At 37.6% G+C, this 23,269-nt stretch overlaps 1 protein-coding gene across 15 annotated transcripts in view; it reads right to left on the bottom strand.

Annotated features, from left to right (window-relative positions):
- Positions 1-15,558: 15,558 nt before the first annotated feature.
- The window catches only part of CCDC15 (coiled-coil domain containing 15), an 87,475-nt gene continuing 79,764 nt past the window's right edge, over positions 15,559-23,269 (bottom strand). For all 15 annotated transcript variants that reach the window (XM_016922221.3, XM_054661686.2, XM_054661687.2 and 12 more), the window contains 3 exons: positions 18,466-18,639; positions 18,001-18,149; positions 15,559-16,471 (listed from right to left, as the gene is read on the bottom strand). In XM_016922221.3, coding sequence (XP_016777710.3) covers positions 16,350-16,471; positions 18,001-18,149; positions 18,466-18,639 — 445 coding nt within the window. In that variant the 3' untranslated portion in view covers positions 15,559-16,349. The remainder of the gene's footprint in view (positions 16,472-18,000; positions 18,150-18,465; positions 18,640-23,269) is intronic.

Below are 23,269 nucleotides of genomic sequence, written 5' to 3'. Positions count from 1 at the left end.
AGAATATGCTATGGAGCAGCATGGTCAGCTGCCCATATCAACTCAAGTACCTCACTAGCAATACAGATTTCAGTACTGTGCCTTGGATTCCAAGTTATGATACTTTTTTTTTTCTTCAACTTTTAAGCTCAGGGGTACATGTGAAGGATGTGCAAGGTTGTTACATAGGTAAATGTGTGCCATGGTGGTTTGCTGTACAGATCATCCCCTCACCTAAGGATTAAGCCCAGCTATTCCCCCTGGTGTTCTCCCTCCACACCCAGCCAGTGCCACCCCCAGCCCCCACCCCGCCTCTGACAGGCCCCAGTGTGTGTTGTTCTCGCCATGTGTCCCTGTGTTCTCATCATTCAGCTCCCACTTGTAAGTGAGAACATGCAGTGTTTGGGTTTCTGTTCCTGCATTAGTTTGCTGAGGATAATGGCCTCCAGCTCCATCCATGTTCCTGCAAAGGACATGATCTTGTTCCTTTTTATGGCTGCATAGTATTCCATGGTGCATATGTACCAAATTTTCTTTATCCAGTCTATCATTGATGGGCATTTGGGTTGATTTCATGCCTTTGCTATTGTGAATAGTGCTACAATGAACATACCTGTGCATGTATCTTTATAATAGAATGATTTATATTCCTTTGGGTATATACCTAGTAATGGGATTGCTGGGTCAAATGGTATTTCTGTCTGTAGGTCTTTGAGGAATTGCCATACTGTCTTCCACAATGGTTGAACTAATTTATACTCCCATCAGCAGTGCAAAAGCGTTCTTTTTTTCTCTGCAATCTTGCCAGCATCTGTTGTTTTTTGACATTTTAATAATAGCCATTCTGACTGGCATGAGATGGTATCTCATTGTGGTTTTGATTTGCATTTTTTTAGTGATCAGCGATGTTGAGCTATTTTTTTAAATGTGTAACTCTGCTTTTATCGAACAGCTTCATCGGCACCTCTAGATGGCTAGGAGATAATACTCCTCCCTATTACTCAGACAAACAAATTTAACTTGCAGAGAACAGACATGCCTGGTTCACACAGTGATGCTGGTGGAAAGATGAGACAGAAGCTCTCCCCAAGGGCCACTCCATTTGTAGAAACAGATTCCTTCTTATCATTTGGGACTAACCTCTGTCCCTGTGACCAATTAAGCCTATGATAGGCCTAATTAAGCCTAAGATAGGCTCAAGGAAGTTGTGGGAATGCCTCCCTGCCTTACACTGCTCCTTAGGTCTACAACTAGGAATGCATTCTTATTGTAACATCGTGAAGCAAGAGGAATGAAACAGGGAGAACAGGTTGAACAAATGAAAATGGAAATGGGTTTAGAAATCAAAAGCATGTGACTTCAAGAAGAACTATCATGCTTTTCACAGGCAAGGACTGAAAGGTCTTCAAGTGAAGAGTTTTATTAGTAAGATTAAAGAAGGTCTGAATAAACAAACCAGCACTACACAATAAAGACTGAAGATATCCCTGCTGCCTCTAGATGTCTACAGCATCCCCAACAGGTAAGCTCCAGATCTGGAAAAACTCAACTCTTTCATCTGCTTTGTCCCAGCAAAAACTTCATCCTAGAATTTCCCTACAACTCTGTAACACTAGCCTGAGAGCCCTGGCTCCTAGTACACTGTTGGCATTCCTTATTGTAAAATATACGAAGAACAGGCTACAAGAGTCAGGAATCAAGATCAAGACGGAAATTTCTGGGAAAAGAGTGCTGATCCACTCTACCTTCTTAGAAACTCATTCTCAAGCCCAGATGTTTCTTTCTTCAAAATTAACATCCAAATGTTCACTGTATGCCAAAGCATGCCTTAGTGATTTCTATTTTCTTTCCTTTTTTTTAATTAAAATAATTTGTTTTAGAGACAGGATCTTTCTCTGCCACCTAGGCTGGAGGGCAGTGGTGCTATCATAGCTCACTGCAGCCTCGAAGTCCTGGGCTCAAGTGATCCTCTCATCTCAGCCTCCTGGGTAGCTGGAACTACAGGAATGTACCATCATGCCCAATTAATGTATTTTTTTATTTTTGCCTTTTTAGAGATAGGGTCCTCGCTATGTTGCCCAGGCTGGTCTCTACCCCTGGCCTCAAGTCATCCTCCCCCCTCAGCCTTGGGATGACAGGTGAGAGCCACCATGTTCAGCTTGTCCAGTATTTTCTGATCACTGTTACTAAACCTATCCCCCTTCTTAGTAATGAATTGAAACAAGTACTTCCTAGTTTATGATAACAGAGTTTCAGCTAGAGAGAAATGGACATGCCCAGATATCTCTAGAAAAGCCAGAAAACACTTCAGTTTCTTTCATGTTATTGTCTTATCAAGTCCTCGTCTACTGCACAGAATGAAATTTAAGGCACGCACACACACGCACACACACCTCAAAATTTAACAATCCAATCACGTTGAAAACAGATGCACTATGAACAAATACACAGTCCAGTTAACAAGTATTTTAAAAGTTAAATCTGAAATTCCTTATGAAAACTTCCAGCAATGTAAACTGAAGGAGACTTTTGTGGTAAATTAACATGCTTACCGTACTTACAGTTAGATCCAATCCAATGAGACCGGCCTTATTTTGTGATCAAGCATAGTCTTTCTTTCAGACTATTTTGATCGAAATGGGAGAGGATGTAGAAAAAAATTTATGTTTCAGTGGAAAATAATGTATTGTCTAGAGGACACCCCTCCAAAGTGACCTGATTTTAGCCTAAAGTTCTCCTTGGTTTAACAATTCTGCAAACTGTAGATAAATATGAAAAACATCAGTTTTGCCTCCATTTGCACATCCAATCCAACATTCTTTTATCTATATAAATTTGTGCGTTTTTTTCCTTTTTTCTTGGAACCAGTTGAAACATCTACTTATTTCCCTCATGAATTAAATGTTTAATGCAAGTTCATTTTTATATCTGTATGAGTCATGATCTTACCTTTTTACGAAAATTATCTTTTAAGATATATAAACATTATCATATAATTCAGAAAACCTATATGCTAAATAGTTACAACTAGTATACTATGTAATTGGGCAGGAATAATTGCTTCCAAGTGAGAGAAATCAGGTTAAGTGTTCATAGACAGATGCTACTAGTACTTTGCCTTAAGAGTTATTAGAATTTTAAGACTCAGAATTTGAAGAATATTTCAGGCAAACAAAACGCCTGTTAATCCTAAGGGACTCTCATGGTAATGGACCTAGCCAGCTTTTAGAGTCCCCAAGGAGAGGCCAGACTCAGTCCCGTGTGATTCATGCAGGGGCAATACCCAACTTGGAACCAATCCCAGTGAATCTGTCTACCATCCTACCTGGCAAGGCTTACAGTCCCAACTATTCAACTGAAGAAAGGCTCCTGGGAAACACAGAAGCATGAGGTGTGATGGTAACTGGGATAAGTGGCTCATGGATCCAAAGCAATGTGTCTTGAAATGAGCATCACAACCCACTTCCTGTGCGTCATACAGCAGAACTATATACCACATGCTATACCACAACCTGAATAAATTCCCTATTCCTGCTGCCTCAGTGGGCCAGGTAGTAGTGATATGGATCCAATTATATCCTACTTCTGGAGTCAAACTAAGCTGTATTAACAGCTATTCATCTCTACATTTCTATTTTGCTAATAGTGAAAAGGAAGAGGTAGGTCAGGGGTTCAGAAAATGTAATACATATAAAAATACATATTCACAGAGCATTAACTCAGTCTCCAGCTATCATGGTTTACCTGTGTCAGATTACATTCCTTGATGAATGGATTTTTCCAATGTGAGCCACTGTATGTAAGTCTATTAGACTAGTTAAAATCACCTCTCCACAGTTTTCAGAGACCCATGTCTAGTTAACTACTGATTCCTATTGTGTTGGCTCAAGTTCCAATCTTGCTCTACTTCAAGCTCTGTTTTCCATTGTTAATCTTAGCTCAGTCCTGGTCCTTGCCTTGTATCTTTGTCATCCTCCTCTTAGTCTTAGCTCTGTTTCAGATCCCCCCTTATCTACCATCCCTGACCCAAGTTACTTATAAGGTAAGAACAAGGAGTTACAGCCATGTGAGAAAACACTCTAAGCCCTAAAAGACAGAGCTGTATCAGAGTCACGTTTTATGTGTAGGATGTAATGTCCTAATGTATGAAAGAAAAAGTGGTATTGATCATGTGTATGCCAAATGCTTTGAACTCATTAGAGAAAACACTGTGCCCACCTGGCAAAAAAGGACAGACATGTCCTCTTCCTCCAGCTGAACCATAACTCAATTCTGGCAATGTGATAAGATGGGTGTAACTTGTCGGATGTGGGTACCTACAGCTTTGAACCAGGAAGGATTTAAACACAGGCATCACCTAATCCTCAGGTTTAGCAATAAAGAAGGCATGCTAATTTGCAATCTAAATGGCACACCCATCCATCTGGCAAACTCTTCCTTTGCTCCTCCACCTTCAAAACAAAAATCTGGTTTTAGTCATAAGTAGGCTCAGTGTAGGATGGAACACTGAATAAGATCAAATAGCCAAATGTAAATCAAATGTTAATGTCATCATAACCTAGGGACATAGAAAACCTCTCTTAGGCAATAACTCAAAAGGCCAAATTGGATGTCTCTGTGTTCCTATGCCTAACTAGCTTATTCTGGCTAAAATATCTGAAACACCAAGGATTCTACATGCAGCCAATGTAAGGAAAGAAGGCCTCCCCTCTTGAATTGTTAAGCAAGAACTATAAGAAGTGAGTAGTAATATTCAGAGATGTAGGACAGAGGACATATAATAGTGGTAGTAATTATGATAATAAAGATACTAATTCTGATTATTAGTTTCCAACACTTCCTGTACTTATCATGTGCCAAGCACTATGCTAACTACTATCTCATGGAATTCTCACCACAACTCTGTGAAGTAAGTACTATTACTATTCTCAATTTGCAGATGATAAAACTGAGGCTCAGACCTAAATATTAATAACTGGCTTAAGGTCACATGGTTGATATGTGATAAAACCAGAATTTAAACTGTGAACACAATCCTAACCACTACAAACTATCCCACAGAAACAGGGCCTTTGAAGACAGCAAGAAAAAGTTGACAACAAAGAGCAATTTTTCAATCTCTACAGACTCTGTTCAGAGGGAAGAGAGAAATATAAAGGACTTTTACTATCTCTGAATTGAACCACATATTCTCTCTTACCCCCAACTCACCCTAAGGTTTCAAAACTGCTTTTATTTACAAAATTACCATTTCGTTCTTTCTGTCATTAATGTTCTCCATGGTCTTTCATCCCTGATTTCTCAACTTTTATATGCCTGGGAATTCACTAGTTATAGTTTATAAAACCAGGTAGCTAGGTGCCTATCTAATTACTTAGGGTGTGAGCTATGCTAGGGAGCTTCTGGTCTCTGGAATAAACCTAAATTCTATTTAATCAGTCTTTCTTATAGAAAGGCCACAAAACACTGCAGCCTCTAGGTTCTAGTCACCACCTAATAATAACTATGTCAGAAGTCCCAGAACTACTTTCTCATCCAAATCTCCTAATATTTGGGAGAGTGAAAAGGAAGACAGTTATACTGTCAACAAAATTATTTCAGGTTTAAGTTTTTTGAAGTAAATAACTTAAAAAAATTCAAACATACACAAAAATAGAGAATAGCATGATGAAACTCCACAAACCTGTCACCTAGATTCACTATTGTCAAGCTTTGGCCACACTCACTTCATCTATACTGAATTATTTTAAAGTAAATCTCAAACATAATTTCATCCCTATATACTTCAGTAGCCATCTCTGTATATTTCTTGTATATAACCACAATGCTGTCGACTTACCTAACAAAATGAATCACTTAGATTCTATTCAAATTCCTCTCATTGCTTCAAAGTTATTTTTTCAGACTGTTTCTTCACATCAGGATCCAAACAAGGTCCATACATTATATTTAGTGGTTGCTAACTCTATAAGTTTGTCTAGAGCCATTTCCTCATTTTTAAAATTCAAGCTCTTAACTTGCTAAAGAAATTGGCTCAATTTTCCTACAAAATGACCCATATTCTGGATTTCTGCTTCTTCGTGGTATAATCTAACTTGTTTCCTTGTATTTCCTATAAGTGGAATCCTCACGGCTTTTCTCTTTACATATTATCATCATCTAAACCAGAAATTAGTTTGAGTGATTATGTTCTTAATTCCCTCAAAGATGGTTCATAAAAAACTAGTACCATTCTAGATCAACAGGAGAGAAGTTAATTTATTATATACAATGAATTCCTTAGAACATTAGGGCTTTTCTCCCAATAACCAAGTGAGAAAGACTGACAGGCTTGATTACATTTAGTTTCGACCTTTTATTTGGCAAAAATACTTTACAGAAGGCACTGCATGCTTCATATTGCATTACATCAGATGACCATGTTTAATAAGTTCATCCATTAATTATTGCTGTAGGCATCTGAGCATGGGTAGAATCTATGACAAGAATTGAGTGGTAACTTCTAAAAGAAGTAAGCTCATCTTGGAGCCTGCATAAGATAACTCATGTGGTACAACACCATGTTGTCTTAATCAAAAGGAATCACTTTGGCTTCTCCTTGGCAGCGTGTGACCTATGTTAGACAGCTTCCATACAGCCCACCTCAAATAGTGGTCAGTAATACAGAGAACAAGACCAGAGATGGACCATTCATTTCCACCTTAAGAGAGCTATAAAAATCTGAACCAACATATTTAGTCTTTCACCCAACAGAATGGGTCCAGCAAGCCAGGTGGCTATTTGCTTTTGTCTTCCTCTATAACAGTTCCAATCTCCCAAACTTTTTTTCTAAGAAGCATGAAAAAATGTTTAAGATGGGGCGCAAGTAAATTATGCTCACCACACTCAGAGAGAAACTGAAGGACATATTTTAATTCTAAAAACAGAATCTAAGTAAATAAACACAGAAAAATAATACCTGCTGCCTCCTTTATCAAATCTTAAATGTCTAGAAGATATAAAAGCAAGAGTTTCTAGCCTCTGTACCCAGTAGGTCATCAATAAAGTTGTTGACTGCCCATCATAAAAGTGTTAAATAGGTAAGGGTGAGGCCTGGACAATTAAGTAATATCCAGGAACAATGGAAGGGAGAGGACACAGAAGTTTACTAAGTCAAAGCAACTGGAGCAAGCTGTTTCACGTTGCATGCCTAGGAAAACATGTCATACATGCTTTCTGATGGTTATTATAGGAAAAGTACAGCATGTATATCCCCTGCTACTACCATAATCCTTGAATTGCCTCTATCACATACACATTTCCACCTCTTGCCATGGGTTCTGGAAATTAATAAAGTTCCCTTCTAGGTAAGAGCTAAAGCTAAGCTTTCATGGGGTTGTGCCTCTCTTGCTGGGCTCATGTCCATATGCTCCTGTAGCCCTCTGTTCTGCCCTTCTATTCTACTTTGACCTATAAAAATTGCATCTACTCAGACAACACAATCAATCCTGCAGTTACAGTAGAGGAAAATAAACTTGTTCCACCCTTATCTCACTGTCCACAAGTAAAACCTACCATTACTCCACACCTCGGCATGAACAGCGAATGAACTGAAAAATGAGAAACAGTGAGGTCAAAAGTACAAAACAAATAATAAATTCCTAGAATGTTAGAACTATAGGGTAGATGGAGGCCACTTGGTATAACCCTCTTATTTTACAAAAGAGGAAAGTGCTGCCCAGAGAAATCAAATTATTTGTTCCAAATCACAATGGCAATGAAAACCTGGAAAACAAAGGAAAATGATTCCTAATAACCTTTTTAGTAAATAGCACATTAGGTAAAAGTACTAATCATGTAGAAATATTTGGAATGTTTTAAAGACAAATGTATTGACTCATTTAACAAATACTTATTGAGAGCCTATTACACACCAGGCATAGCCTTAAGAACTGAGGCTGCAGCATTAAACAAAGAGACAAGAATCTCTGTCCTCACAAAATATACAAATTAGTGGGGACATAGGGAAAATAAACATTAGCAAAATATATAGCATGTCATACAGCTGTAAGTGTCATGAGGAAAAAGAAAGGAAAGGGGATATAGAGTACCTGTGTTTGGGGGCCAGGGGGAAGACTGCATTTAAAAATAGGATGGTCAAGGAAGGCCCTCTGATAAGCCATATTTGAGCAAAGATTTGAAGGAGGTAAGGAAGTGGCCAAACATTTTCTAAGGAAGACGTGTCTCCAGGCAAACAACGAATGAAAAAGCCCTGAAGTAAAAGTGTCCCTAGAATGTTCAAGGAAGAATAAAGTCAGTGTGGCTGAGTAGAGTGAGCGAGGAGAAGGGCACTTGGAGATAAAGCCTCAGAAGTAACAGGGATCAGATTGTGTAGGGCCTGTACAACATTGTAAGGGATCCAGCTTTCCCTGAGCAAAACGCATAGCCAAAGGAGGCTTCGACAGAGAAGTGGCATGAGCTTAATTATTTTCACCGCTTTGGCTGCTGTGCTAAGAGCAGTTTATAGGAGGCAAGTATGGAAGCAAGAAAACCAACTTGGGAGCTATTGCAAGAACTCAGATGAGATATGATGACTTGGACCAGGGTTGTAGTGGGGAAGGCACTGAAAAATAATTGCGTTTTGAGTATACTTTCAAGGTGGATCCAATAAGGATTGAATATGGGTTGTTTAAGAAAAGAATGAAGGTTGACTCCACACTTTTTTTTGGACAGAAGAAACAGCGGATGGAGTTGTTGTTTACTGAGATGGGGAAGACTATAGTAAGGAAAACATTTTTTTGTTGGTTGGTTTTATTGGTGAGTGTGTGCAATGACAGAGATCAGAAGGTTGGTTTTGGGATACATTAATATTAAGTATGGCAGCTGTACTGAGAAAATACATAAGGTGCAAACAGGAAGATTACTTGTAAAACTCTTACAATAATCCATGAGAGAGAGAACGGTGGGTGGATCAGGCATATGGCAAAGGGAGTCATGAGAACTGCAGATCTATTATGAAGGTAGAACTGAAATGATTTGCTGATGGAGTGAGTGATGAAAGATGAGCAGCGGAGGTGGGAGTCAATGATTTCCATGAGATTTCTGGCCTCAATAACTAGAAAGATGCAACTGCTATTAACTGACATGAGGAAGACTGTGGGAGGAGCAAATCTGTGAAAAACTAAATGTCAAGTAGGCAGTCAGGGTTAGATGAGTCTGGAGGTTAGAGAACAGCTGTGGACCAGATACATAAATTTGAGAGCTATCAGTATTTAGATGATATTTAAAACCATGAGATAAGAAGAGATCACCAAAAGAGCAAGCGAAAAACAAGGCAGAAAAGAAGTCCAAGGACTGAGCCCCAGGATACTCCAATATTAAGGGATTGAAGATGGGGGAGAAACAGCAAAAAACAACAACAACAACAATAACAAAACCTAAGAAGCAATAGCCAGTTGTAGTTGGAAGAAAAATAAAAAGCTCTAGTGTTGTGGGAACCAGGTAATAAGGTACTTCAGAAAAAAAAAAAGATTGATCAATTGTTTAATTCTGTTGACAGATAAGTCGGTAAGACAGTAAGCAAGTAAGTAAGACAGTAAGATGGAGTCTGAGAATGACCATTGGATTTAGCAATGTGGAAGTTTTGGGTGACTTTAATAAGAGTACTTTTATTAGAGAGGTAAAGGCAAACAGTCTCACTAAAATGCATCTGAGAGAATGTGAGGAGAGGAATAGGAGCAGCAAATATGTACAACTCAAGGATTTTTGTTATAAAGGGAAGCAGAGAAGTTCAGTGGCAGCTGAAGGAAGATGTGGGATAGAGGTGTTTTTTTCTTCCTCTCTTCTTTTTTTTTCTAGTTGGTTGGTTTTTAAGATGGGCAAAATTACAACATGTTTATAAACTGATAGCAATACTCTTGTAGTCAGGAGAAAAACTGATGATGCAGAAAAGAAGGGGAAGAAATGCTGAAGAAATGTCCTTGAGTAGGTGGGAAGGAATTGGATCTAGCCACATGTCAGGGTAGGCCTAAGATAGGAGAACAAACAGTTCATCCACATTAACAGGAATTAACAGATGCAAGTAGATGGGTAGGTATGATGGTGGAAACTTGTGAAGTTTCCTTTTGATTGCTTATTTTTTCAGTGGCACAGGAAGTACTGCCACCAACTGGTAGTGAAGGTAAGGAAAAACCTATAGGAAGTTTGAGGAAAGTTTGAGTAAGATGTAAACAGTCATTGAGGAAATGTTCATTCTTACTTAATCATTTTTCAATTGAAATGCCTGCCATTTACCCTGTTTGAAATTCAGGATGCAAATTTAATCCTGTCCCTCGCACTCCTACCACCCAAATCAAAATCTACTCATTTCGGCTCAGTTCCTATCTTCACCTCTTCTTTCTTACAGGCCCCTACTAATCTAGAAAATTGGTAGAATATCGGGGAACCTGCCCCGATATTCACGTAGGTTCTTTTCTATTTTCCTTAAGCATCGGCCAGCTTGAGAAACAAAGGGACAGAGTACAAAAGACAGAAATTTTAAAGCTGGGCACCTGGGGGAGACATCACATGTTGGTAGGTTCCGTGATGCCCCCATAAGCCACAAAACCCAGCAAGTTTTTATTAGGGATTTTCAAAAGGGGAGGGAGTGTGCAAATAGGTGTGGGTCACAGACATTAAGTACTTTAAAAAGTAATAGAATATCACAAGGCAAGTGGAGGCAGGGGGAGATCACAGGACTGGGGCAAAATTAAAATTGCTAATGAAGTTTCAGGCACCATTGTCACTGATAACATCTTATCAGGAGACAGGGTTTTGAGATCAACCGGTCTGACCAAAATTTATTAGGCAGGAATTTCCTCTTCCTAATAAGCCTGGGAGTGCTATGGGAGACTGGGGTCTATTTCACCCCTACAGTTTCGACCATAAGAGATGGCCACACCGATTCCTCAGGGATCTAGAACTAGAAATACCATTTGACCCAGCCATCCCATTACTGGGTATATACCCAAATGACTATAAATCATGCTGCTATAAAGACACATGCACACGTATGTTTATTGCGGCATTATTCACAATAGCAAAGACTTGGAACCAACCCAAATGTCCAACAATGATAGACTGGATTAAGAAAATGTGGCACATATACACCATGGAATACTATGCAGCCATAAAAAATGATGAGTTCATATCCTTTGTAGGGACATGGATGAAATTGGAAACCATCATTCTCAGTAAACTATCGCAAGAACAAAAAACCAAACACCGCATATTCTCACTCATAGGTGGGAATTGAACAATGAGATCACATGGACACAGGAAGGGGAATATCATACTCTGGGGACTGTGGTGGGGAGGGGGGAGGGGGGAGGGATAGCATTGGGAGATATACCTAATGCTAGATGACGAGTTAGTGGGTGCAGCGCACCAGCATGGCACATGTATACATACGTAACTAACCTGCACAATGTGCACATGTACCCTAAAACTTAAAGTATAATAAAAAAAGAAAAAAGAAAAAAAAAAAAAAGAGATGGCCACACCCAGGGGGGCCAGTTCAGAGACCCACCCCCAGGTGCACATTCTCTTTCTCAGGGATGTTCCTTGCTGAGAAAAAGAATTCAGCGATATTTCTCCCATTTGCTTTTGAAAGAAGAGAAATATGGCTCTGTTCCGCCCACCTCACCAGCAGTCAGAGTTTAAGGTTATCTCTCTTATTCCCTGAACAATTGCTGTTATCCTGTTCTTTTTTCAAGGTGCCCACATTTCATATTGCTCAAACACACATGCTGTACAATTTGTGCAGTTAATGCAATTATTATAGGGTCCTGAGGTGACACACATCCTCCTCAGCTGATAGGATTAAGAGATTAAAGTAAACACAGGCATAGGAAATCACAAGGGTATTGACTGGGGAAGTGATAAGTGTCCATGAAATCTTTACAATTTATGTTTAGAGATTGCAGTAAAGACAGGCATAAGAAATTATAAAAGTATTAATTTGGGGAACTAATAAATGTCCATGAAATCTTCACAATCCACGTTCTTCTGCTATGGCTTCAGCCGGTCCCTCCGTTTGGGGTCCCTGACTTCCCGCAACAGTGGAATATGTCTATACAACTCTGATTTCACAAACTTGTAAACTAAAAAACCAAACAAACAAACAAACAAAAAAACACTTAAGATTCCAGGCTCTTTTCCAAAGTACACTGATCCAATCCAAACAGGATTCACCATACTACTATCAAAAAGGGTCATGAGACTCAGTCTTCCTCGTTGGTAGCTGCTACTCAGCATTCTCTAACTCCACAAACATAAATCATTAGACATTGTCTACATATAACCAAATTATAATGCAAAAGCACACACATTCTCAGATGAAATTTATATTCATAGGCTAAAAGAAGACTTGAAAGTCTCCTAATCCAATGCAAGATCTAATCTCATCATAATTCTACTACTAATTTGATGTCAAACAAGTCAATTCACCTGTTTCAGATTACCAAACCAAAAAAAAAATAGTAGAATCAAACGAGCAAAATAAAATTGTTGTATAAGACCAAAGAAAGAAAGAAACAAATAAAAATCAATACAACTTATCCTGGTAATGCAAAGTAATTTAACACCTGAAAACAATGTAATACAGCATATTAACAGAAAAAAAAGGACAAAGAATACATGATAATAATAAATGCAGACACAGCATTTGACAAAATCCAACACCTTTCCATAACAAAAACACTCAACAAACTAGTAATAGAGAGAAACTTCCTCAACTTGAAAAAGGACACCCACAGTTAACATCCTATATTGTGGTGAAGGACTAAATGCTTCCCACTTAAAATCAGAAACAGGACAAGGATGTCCACTTTGCCATTTCTATGAAACATTGTACTGGATATTCCAGCCAGGGCAATTAGGCAAGGAAAAGAAATAAAAGGCTATTTATAGATGACAAGATCTTATATATACAAAATCCTAAGGTTTTCTCTAAAAAACTATTAATAAATGCAAAAAAGTCAACTGTATTTCTTTATACCTGTGATAAACAATCTGCAAGAAAACAATTCAATTTATAAGAGCATCAAAGAATAAAATACTTAGAAATAAACCTAACAAAATAAATGCAAATGTTATGCTTCAAAAACTATAAAACATTGTTGAAGGAAATGAAAGAAAATCTAAATGAATGGGCAGACATCCTATGTTCATAAGTTAGATGGCAATAGTCCCCAAATTCATCAACAGATTTAAGGTAATCCTTATCAGAATCTCAGCCAGCTTTTTGCAGGAAGGTGATCTTAAAATTCATATGAAAATGCAAGCGACTCAGAAGAGCAAAACAATCTTGAAAAAGCACAAAGTTGGAAGCCTCACACTTCCAAACTTCAAAATTTACTACAAAGCTACAGTAATCAAGACAGATTGCACTGGCATAAGGTAAAACATATAAATCAATGGAACACAATTGAGAGTTCAGAAATAGAAGTTCATGTGTATTGTCAATCTTATGGGGCAAATAATAGTCTTTTTCAACAAACAGTGTTGGGATCCTGGTTATCCATATACAAAAGAATGACGTTGGAACACTACCTAACACCATATGAAAAACTTACTCAAAATGGATCACAGACCTAAATATAAGAGCTAAAACTATACGACTTTTAGAGGACCACTTAGGAGTAAATATTTGTGGCCCTGAATTAGGTAATGGTTTCTTAGACAAGACAACAGAAGCACAAACCACAAAAGAAAAAGTAGATAAAATGGACTTTGTCAAAATTTAAAACTTTTGTGCTGCAAAGAAAATCATAGAGAAAGTAAAAAGACAATCCCCAGAATGGCACAAAATATTTGCAAATCATATATATGGTAAGAAACCTATATGTAGAATACACTGATAACACTTATAACTCAATAATAAAAAGACAAATAACCCAACTACAAAGTAAACAAAGGATCTGAAAAGCCAGTTCTCCGAAAGAGATAAAGTATATGAAAAGATGCTCAACATTACAGCCATGAGGAAATGGAAATTAAAAATACAATGAAATATCATTTCACACCCACTGGGATGGCTATAAGCAAAGACACAGATAATGACAAGTGTTGGCGAACATGTGAAGAAATCTGAACACTTATACACTGTTGGTGGAAATGTAAAATGGTGCAGCCACTTTTGAAAACAGTTTGCAGTTTCTCAAAAGGTTAAACAGAGCTGACAGAAGACCCAGTAATTCCACTCCCAGGTATATATCCAAAAGAAATGAAAACATACATCTACAGAAAAACTTGCAAATAAATGGTCATAGCAGTGTTCATAATAGCTAAGAGGTAGAAACAATTCAAATGTCTGTCAACTGATATATGGATAAATAAAATGTGGTATATCCATAGAATAAAGTACTATTCAGCAATAAAAAGCAATGAAGTACTGATACATGCTACAAGATAGATGTTTGAAAACATGTTAAATGAAAAAATCTAATCACAAAAGATCACATATGATATATTCCATTTACATGAAAAGTCCACAACAGGCCAATCTATAGGACAGAAAGTAATTAGTGATTGCCTATGGTTGGAGGTGCATTTTGGGAGAGAAAATGGGGAGTGACTACTAATGGGTATGGGGGATTCCTTTACTTTCTATTTTAAAATTTTTTAATTGTGGTAAAAACACATAACCTAAAATGTACCATTGTAACCATTTTTAAGTGTGCAGTTCAGTAGTGTTAAGTATACTCACATTGTTGTGAAACAGATCTCCAGAGCCATTTCATCCTGCAAAACTGCAACTCTATACTCATTAAACAAAGCTCTCCACATCCTCCTAATTCCAGCTGCTAGCAACCACTATTTTACTTTCTGTCTCTATTAATTTGACTACCTAAAGTACTGCATATGACAGTATTTGTCCTTTTGTGACTGCTTTTTTCACTTAGCATAATGTTGCAGTGTGTGACAGGATTTCCTTCCTTTTTAAGACTGAATATTTTATTGTATATACCACATATTATTTACTATTTATCCACTGATGGACATTTGAGTTGCTTCCACCTTGGCCATTATTAATAATGCCACTATAAACATGGGTGTGCAAGTATCTGTTTGAGATCCTACTTTCAATTCTTTTGGAGATATAACTCGAAATGAGATTGCTGGATCATGGGGGCTTCTTTTTAGAGTGAACATTTTATAGTGGTGATGGTTGCACAACCAGTGAATATACTAAAAACCACTGAATTATACACCTTAAATGTGTCAATTATATATAATATGTGAATGATATCTCAATAGAGCTGTTAAAAAATACAACACTTAAAGGCTGAATCAAGTTATAATTACTTCAAGGATTTTGGCTGAACTAGGTAATCTGGTTGCATAACTGTTCAATCTTGTTCATGTAATTCTAATTATTTTCAAAGCCTTGGCTAGATGTTTAGGCTTTTTTTTTTTTTTTTTTGAGCACAAACCTAAGTGCTTCTTCAGCACTGTACGTTAGAGAAAGTAGAAAAAAGAAACTGTTAGTGTGTATCTCCAATTCATAATATTAAACCTTTTCATATTTTGTATCAGGAAAAACTGCAAGGAAATAACAAATTCATACCAACTATGGCAATTTTTATTTCATTTGCCCTGTAGCCATGTCATATACCAGATTTTTAAAAAAATAGGGAAATAAGGAATTTACTCACTTTGACTTCAGATTCACTTTTTCAAATGTCACTCACAATTATTTCACATAGAAGATATTCAAAAGACAAAGGATTTATTTACCCTTTTTGCAACAGAAAATTACACAATTAAAAATTCCTATGTCCAGTGTCACTGAATGGGGAAAGAGGCAATACATTTTAAAAAACAAGAGGAAAAAATGCTGAGGAAAAAAATGTGCAACAAATCTAAATTCTTCTAATCTTGAATTCTTATATACAACTAGAAAAGGTAATGGCAATATAGATGGTCTCTGATGCTCAGAAACACATTTCATCACTTTCTTTTCTGCTTCATCCAGACATTTTCAGTATTGTCAAGCTCAAAAACACAGTTTTAGAAAGATGATAAATAAGAGAATCTCAAAGACTTCACATGAGCTCTTCTGATCAGAGCAGAGCAAAGTAAGAGAAGCCTTACTTGTCTGATCATGTTTTAAAATAATAGGCTCCGTATGGTTCACAAGAAAGAAGAGAGAAGTAAGTCAGCTTTCAATCTTGGTTCCAAGACAGAGATTAAAACAATGATTACAATCTAATTATAAAGACAGTTATTATATGAGACAGTATTTCTTTCCAGATTATATATTTTATAACTTGAACAGCTTTTCTTAAATACTCTCTCAGGGCTGATTTTAAGTAAAAGCCAAAATACTACCAGTTAATTTCAGATTCTTATTATAGATTTTTCAAAGTCCGCCTGTGTGCAGAAGCAAAATTATGAATTGCGACTCGAAGAGTTGAATTACCCCCAGGGACATCACAGGAATTGATGAATGAATGTAGTGCCCGAGTATATGCTGCAAAAAAAGGTTTGCACAGCAATGATGAATAAAGTCAAATTGTAAACAACTCTACCAGCCTCCATCTTATTAGATAGAGGCTTCTCTACCAAGAGTCTTACAAGTAACTATCTATTGAATAAATATTTATTCACTACTTACTATATGACAAGTACTCTGTGAGGACAGAAAACATAATAAAGAGTATGGACACAAAAATAATTAAGTTGCCATGTAATACTTCCAAACCAAAGGTATATACAAAATGTCATCATAGGCCAGGCACAGTGGCTCACACCTGTAATTCCAGCACTTTGGGAGGCTGAGGCAGGCGGATCACTTGAGGTCAGGAGTTCGAGATCAGCCTGGCCAACATGGCAAAACCCCGTATCTACTAAAAATACAAAAATTAGCTGGATGTGGTGGCACAAACCTGTAATCCCAGATATTCGGTAGGCTGAGGCGCTTGAACCCAGGAGGCAGAGGTTGCAGTGAGCCGAGATCGTGCCACTGCACTCTGGCCTGGGCGACAGAGTGAGACTGTCTCAGAAAAAAAAAAAACAAAAACAAAAAAACAAACAACAACAACAACAAATGTCATCATAGAATGAAGTTGGGAATGAATGCACAACTACCTAGGACAGGATGGCAAAGATTCCCAGAAGTGGTTAACACTTAAGACGAGTTATGAAGAAATAACAAGAGTAAAGGAAAGAACACAGAGAACTGAGTGTGAGGTGCAAAAGGAGTAAACAATATGGCACATACTGGGAATAGCAACTTTGATAAGGCTAGAGTAGGGCCCAGAGCCAGAGAGAAAATATACCAAACATGCCATGCATCTTATACTGCAGTGGGTAGCCCTAGAGGTTTTAGAATAGGGAAATGGCATAATTAGATTTGTGTTTTTTAAAATAAAGCTGATAAGAAACTTGTATCACACAGATGAAGCACTAGGAATATATATACTGGCAGTATTCCTAGTGTATACATGAGGGCTACATAATCTTTACACTATATAAATCAATATATTTAAGGATGGATAGGAAACAGAAATATTAATGACAATATGAAGGACTAAGTTTTCTCTAGCTGGGACTCCTGATAGAGTTTATACTGTTTCTTATTTTCCTCAGTGCCTCCTGGCAGAACTAGCAATCTAATGTGGATATATATGGTAATACATCCATGTTACATACCATTAAAGTATTTGAGTAATAGGGAATTCAACTGGATAGAGTCCTAACTTACATAAAAGGCAAATTCTAATAGTCTTCAGTTAAAGGACCTGAAACTCAAGTCCTCCTACAGTAGAATGAGCTGAAAATATTTCCCCAGCATAAATGGAGACAAGAAGATAACAGATCTCAAAGAGAAATATAACTCATTATAATTTTTTCATTGCCTCATATAGTTATTTTGTAAAGGGTTTATAACAGTCTCTGATACATAGTAAGCACTCAATAAATGGTAAATTACTGTTACCCCTACTCTTATTTATTTTTCTTGTTGCCATTAGGCCCTGACTATTCCTTCAAGAAACTTACCTCTGTGGTTTTTATAGAAAATACAGTTGTTGGCACAGGTATCAGGATGAGCATCCCAAAAATCAGGACCACAACAGCATAGTGGAGGTAAAGTAATATTATACAGCTGCATTTTCTCCTGGATTTGGGCTCGTAAAGCTTCTACATATCTGTACAAATAAAGTATAATCAGGCAAAGTGAACTACTAGAAAGAAAGTGAGTATGAATCCTGATTTTACAGCCAGATTTAACTGTTAAATCTATTCCGTATCTCTGGGCCTTGACATTTCCTCTTTGTACTGGGAAAAACGCAGGGCTACACCCAAGAAGTATTAGGCAATCAAAAAATTTGGTGAAGTTATGAACTCCTAAATGAGGAAAAGTATGAAAAGACACAGTCAATTCTCTTCTAAGGAAAATGAGAACAATGAGTTCTACCAAGTCTCTTCTAGAGCCAAAATATCATGAAGACCTTTTCAAATTACCTCAGGTATTCTTTTTCTCTCTGTTGTTTTTCTCTGGTTCCTTTTATTTCTTGAAGTTGTAACTGGGCTAATATCTCACTCAACTTCTCTCCTGAATATGGATCTTCATGAAAGTTCATTCTTAGGATCCTCTGCTCTTCAGCATAACGTTCTTGCTCTCTCTTTTTCTTAATTCTGAAAATAAAATCATAACATGGTTAGGAATTTCATAAAATTATTATTTAAAATTAGCTTCTTTATCCAAATAACTCCCAGAAATTCCCAGAAACTAAGGAGTCGGGAAATCAGTTTAATATCCCAAGAATATCCTCAAAAATTTCTGCTGGCTGCTTTATCTCCTCCCAAAGAGAAATGAGCAATGGCTACTATTAAAAGAGTTCTTCCTGGCTAGGTGCAGTGGCTCATGCCTGTAATCCCAGCACTCTGAGAGGCCGAAGCAGATGGATCATATGAGGCCAGGAGTTCCAGATCAGCCTGGCCAACATGGTGAAAACCCATCTCTACTAAAAATACAAAAATTAGCCAGGCAGTGGTGGCATGGGCCTGTAATCCCAGCTACTCAGGAGGCTGAGGCCAGAGGATCACTTGAACTCAGGAGGCAGAGGTTGCAGTGAGCTGAAATTGCACCACTGCACTCCAGCCTGGGCAACAGAGCCAGACCCCATATCTCAAAAAAAAAAAAAAAAAACAAACAGTTTTTCTGTAAGAATGTAGCAAAACAGTCTTTTCAGATTGAAACTACAAGTAAACAGGGATTCTGCTTCTGACCAAAACAGAGTAACAGGGACCGCATTTGCCCTCCAACCTTAAACCACCAAAAAAATTTAAAAAGTTTTAAAAAGTATACAAATCAAACAAATACAAGAAATGATGGTTTTCAAGACATTGGACACCAGGTAACAAACGACACTGCTCCTTGACAGATGGGAAACAAGTGAAGTAAACCCTATAACTGCTAGAGATTACTGCCTTGGAAGGTTCCAGGCAGTGGCACAGGGCAGGGAAATTGAAGTGAAGCCTGATGGGCTCTAAGAATTGAAGAGATGGAGTTAAGAGTGCAGAGAGACAAAGGCAGTTAGAGTTCACAGGACAAAGTACCAGAGAGAAGAAAGCTGCCCAGAGACAGCACCCCAGAGATGAACAGAGAGTCTCCTGGTACACAGCAGAGCACTGATTGGTGCATGTATGCAATGAAATAACCTGAGGCTAGGAAGAGAACGATCCAAAATAAAAGAGAACAGTGACTAGAGTCCACCTAGCTCCAGGAATAATTTGTCCTTATTTCCACCAATCAAACTTGAAAAACTTGTATTTCACAGAACTTTAGGTAGAGTATTCAGAATGATCTTATCTGAGCAGTAGGGAATAAACACTAGTCCCAGACTGAGTACTGCACCAGACCCACCTAACAAGTTATAAAAGCAAGTCATCAAATGAACTTGACTGTATACCAAAACCAGGTTCAATAATGTAAAGACATCCAGCAACTAACATGGTAAAACTCATAACGTTGGGCATCTAACCAAAGATTACTAAGCACACAAAGAGGCAGAAAAAAAGCCCAGACTCCAGTGAACATCCACAAGCATCAAGACTACTCAGGAAATATGACCTCACCAAAAGAACTAAATAAGTCACCAGTGACTAATCCCAGAGAGACACAGATGTGTGACCTTTCAGACAGATAATTCAACATGGCTGTTTTGAGGAAACTCAAAGAAATTCAAGAGACCACAGAGAGGAATTCAGAATCCTATCAGATAAATTTAATAAAGAGATTGAAATAATTTAAAAGAATCAAGTAGAAATTCTGGAGTTAAAAACTGCAACTGAAATACTAAAGAATGCATCAGAGTCTGTTAATAGTGGAATTCATCAAGCAGAAGAAAGAATTAGTGAGCTTGAAGACAGGCTATTTGAAAATACACAGTTATAGGAGACAAAAGGAAGAAGAATAGAAGAGAATGAAAGTATGCCTATGATACCTAGAAAGTAACTTCAAAAGGGCAAATCTAAGAGTTTTGGGCCTTGAGGAGGAAATCGAGAGATGAGGGTAGAAAGTTTATTCAAAGGGATAATAACAGAAAACTTCCCAAACCTAGAGAAAGATATCAATATTCAAGTGCAAGAAGGTTACTGAGCAGATTTGACCCAAATAACATTAACTCAAGACATTCAATAATCAAACTCCCAAAGGTCAATAATAAAGAAAGGATTCTAAAAGTCGGAAGAGAAAAGAAACAAATAACATATAGTGGAGCTTCAATATGCCTAGCAGCAGACTTCTCAGTGGAAGCCTTGCAGGCCAGGAAAGAGTGACATAATATATTGAAAGTGCCAAAGGAAAAAGAACTTTTATTGCAGAATAGTATGTCTGGTGAAAATATTATTCAAACATGAAGGAGAATTCAAGACTTTCCCAGACAAACAAAAGCTGAGAGATTTCATCAACACCAGACCTATCCTATAAGAAAGCTAAAGGGAGTTCTTTAATCTGAAAGAAAAGCACCTTAATAAAAAATAAGAAATTATCCGAAGGCACAAAACTCACTAGTAATAGTAAGTACACAAAAAGACAGAATATCAAAACACTGTAATTGTGGTGTGTAAGCTACTCATATCTTGAGTGGGAAGACTAAAAGATGAACTGATCAAAAATAATAATTACAACTTTTCAAGACATAGTACAATAAAATATAAGTAGAAACAATAAAAAGTTAAAAGTAAGGGCATGATGTTAAAGTGTAGAGTTTTTATTAGTTTTCTCTTTACTTGTTAGTTTGTTTATGTAATCACTGTTAAGTTGTCATCAGTTTAAAACAACAGGTTATAAGATATTATTTGCAAGCCTCATCGTAACTTCATATTTGGAAACATACAACAGATAACACAAAATATAAAAAGCAATAAATTAAAACATGTCATCAGACAAAATCACCTTCACTAAAAGACAGGAAAGAAGAAGAAAGAAGACCATGAAACAACCAGAAAAAAAAGTAACAAAATGGCAGAAGTAAGTCCTTACTTAATGATAACACTGAATGTAAATAAACTAAACTCTCCAAATAAAAAATGTTGAGTTGCTGAATAGGTCAGAAAATAAGATCCAACAATTCCTTGCCTGCCAGAAACATACTTCATCTACAAAGACACATATAGGCTGAAAATAAAGAGATGGAAAAAATATTCCATGCAAATAGAAACCAAAAAAGAGCAGGAGTAGCTACGCTATTATCGGACAAAATAGATTTCAAGACAAAAACTATAAAAAAAGACAAAGAAGGTCATTGTGATGGTTAATACTGAGTGTCAACTTGATTGAATTGAAGGATGTAAAGTATTATTCCTGAGTGTTTCTGTGAGGGTGTGGCCAAAAGAGATTAACATTTGAGCCAGTGGACTGGAAAAGGCAGACCCACCCTTAATCTGAGTGGGCACAATCTTATCAACTGCCAGCGTGGCCAGAATAAAAACCAGGCAGAAGAACGTGAATAGACTAGACTGGCTTAGCCTCCCAGCCTACATCTTTCTCCCACGCTGGATGCCTCCTGCCCTCCAACATCAGACTCCAAGTTCTTCAGCTTTGGGACTCAGACTGGCTTCCTTGCTCCTCAGCTTGCAAATGGCCTATTTTGGGACCTTGTGATTGTGTGAATTAATACTCCTTAATAAACTCCCATATATATATATGAGAGTTTATATATATATATAACTATGTATATATATAGTTCTGTCTTTCTAGAGAATCCTGAGTAATACAGATTTTGGTACCAACAAATATTAAGGATGGAGTTCTTCTGTTGGTTTTGGGGTTTCTGGAGTTGGCTGCTAAATATGATTAGACCCCAAAATGCTAAGGACTCTACTTCTAATAGTATGGAGAACACTATGGTCCCTGGCACCAACTGTTTAGAGAGTTATGCAAAATAAATGCATTTGACACTCCTGATTCACTGCTCATGAAAGGCAAGGAGTTTAGTGACCCTGTACATAATAATTTTGACCATATGTGGAGAACCAAGGAACATAATGAAGTTGGTTGGTTGCTCCTAAGTTCACTGGACAAAGTGATGAAAGAAAATGATGAACTCAGGGATGCTAACTCCTGGCTTCAGAAGCAGACACTGAGCCTCAAATCTTCTAAGATTGCCCTGAGTAAGAGTCTTATCTCCTGAAGAGAAAGAGATGAAGCTGTGGAAAACCAGACACAAGCTTTTATCATGCGAGTGGCTGGCCTGCAATGAAAGGTGCATGCACAGCCTTGCCAGGTGTCTACTGTTAAAATGAGGGCATTGATTGGAAAAGAATGGGACCTTGCAACTGGGAATGGGGATATGTGGGAGGACCCTGATGACACTGGGGACACTGAGCTTGTAAACTCTGATGAATTTTTTTTGCCGGAAGAAACAGCTTTCTCATCCCCAGTAGTGGCAACATCCCCTCCCCGACCCACATTCCTATCAACCTTTCCACCTTTGTCTGAGGGGATAAACCCTGTGCTGCCTGAGGCAACAGTGATGGCCTCCCCTGAGGCAGTTGCCAGGCAATATAAGTTGATTCTCCTCAGGAGCTATCCCCAACACCTCTGTTTGCTTCTAGACCTATAACAAGACTAAAGTCCTAGCGGGCTCCTAGAAGTGAGGTTCAGAGTGTGGCCATGAGGAGATGTGCTACACTCAAAAAGAACTGCTTGAGTTCTCTAATTTATATAAGCAGAAATCTTGAGAAGAGTCATGGGAATGGATATTAAGGTGTGGGATGATGATAGAAGGAACATAGAGTTTGATCAGGTGAATTTGTTGAT

The sequence above is a fragment of the Pan troglodytes genome, chromosome 9 (assembly GCF_028858775.2).
Source record: "Pan troglodytes isolate AG18354 chromosome 9, NHGRI_mPanTro3-v2.0_pri, whole genome shotgun sequence".
Classification (NCBI taxonomy): domain Eukaryota; kingdom Metazoa; phylum Chordata; class Mammalia; order Primates; family Hominidae; genus Pan; species Pan troglodytes.
The sequence above is the reverse complement of the archived record's forward strand: the minus strand, read 5'-3'. Positions and strand labels throughout refer to the sequence as shown.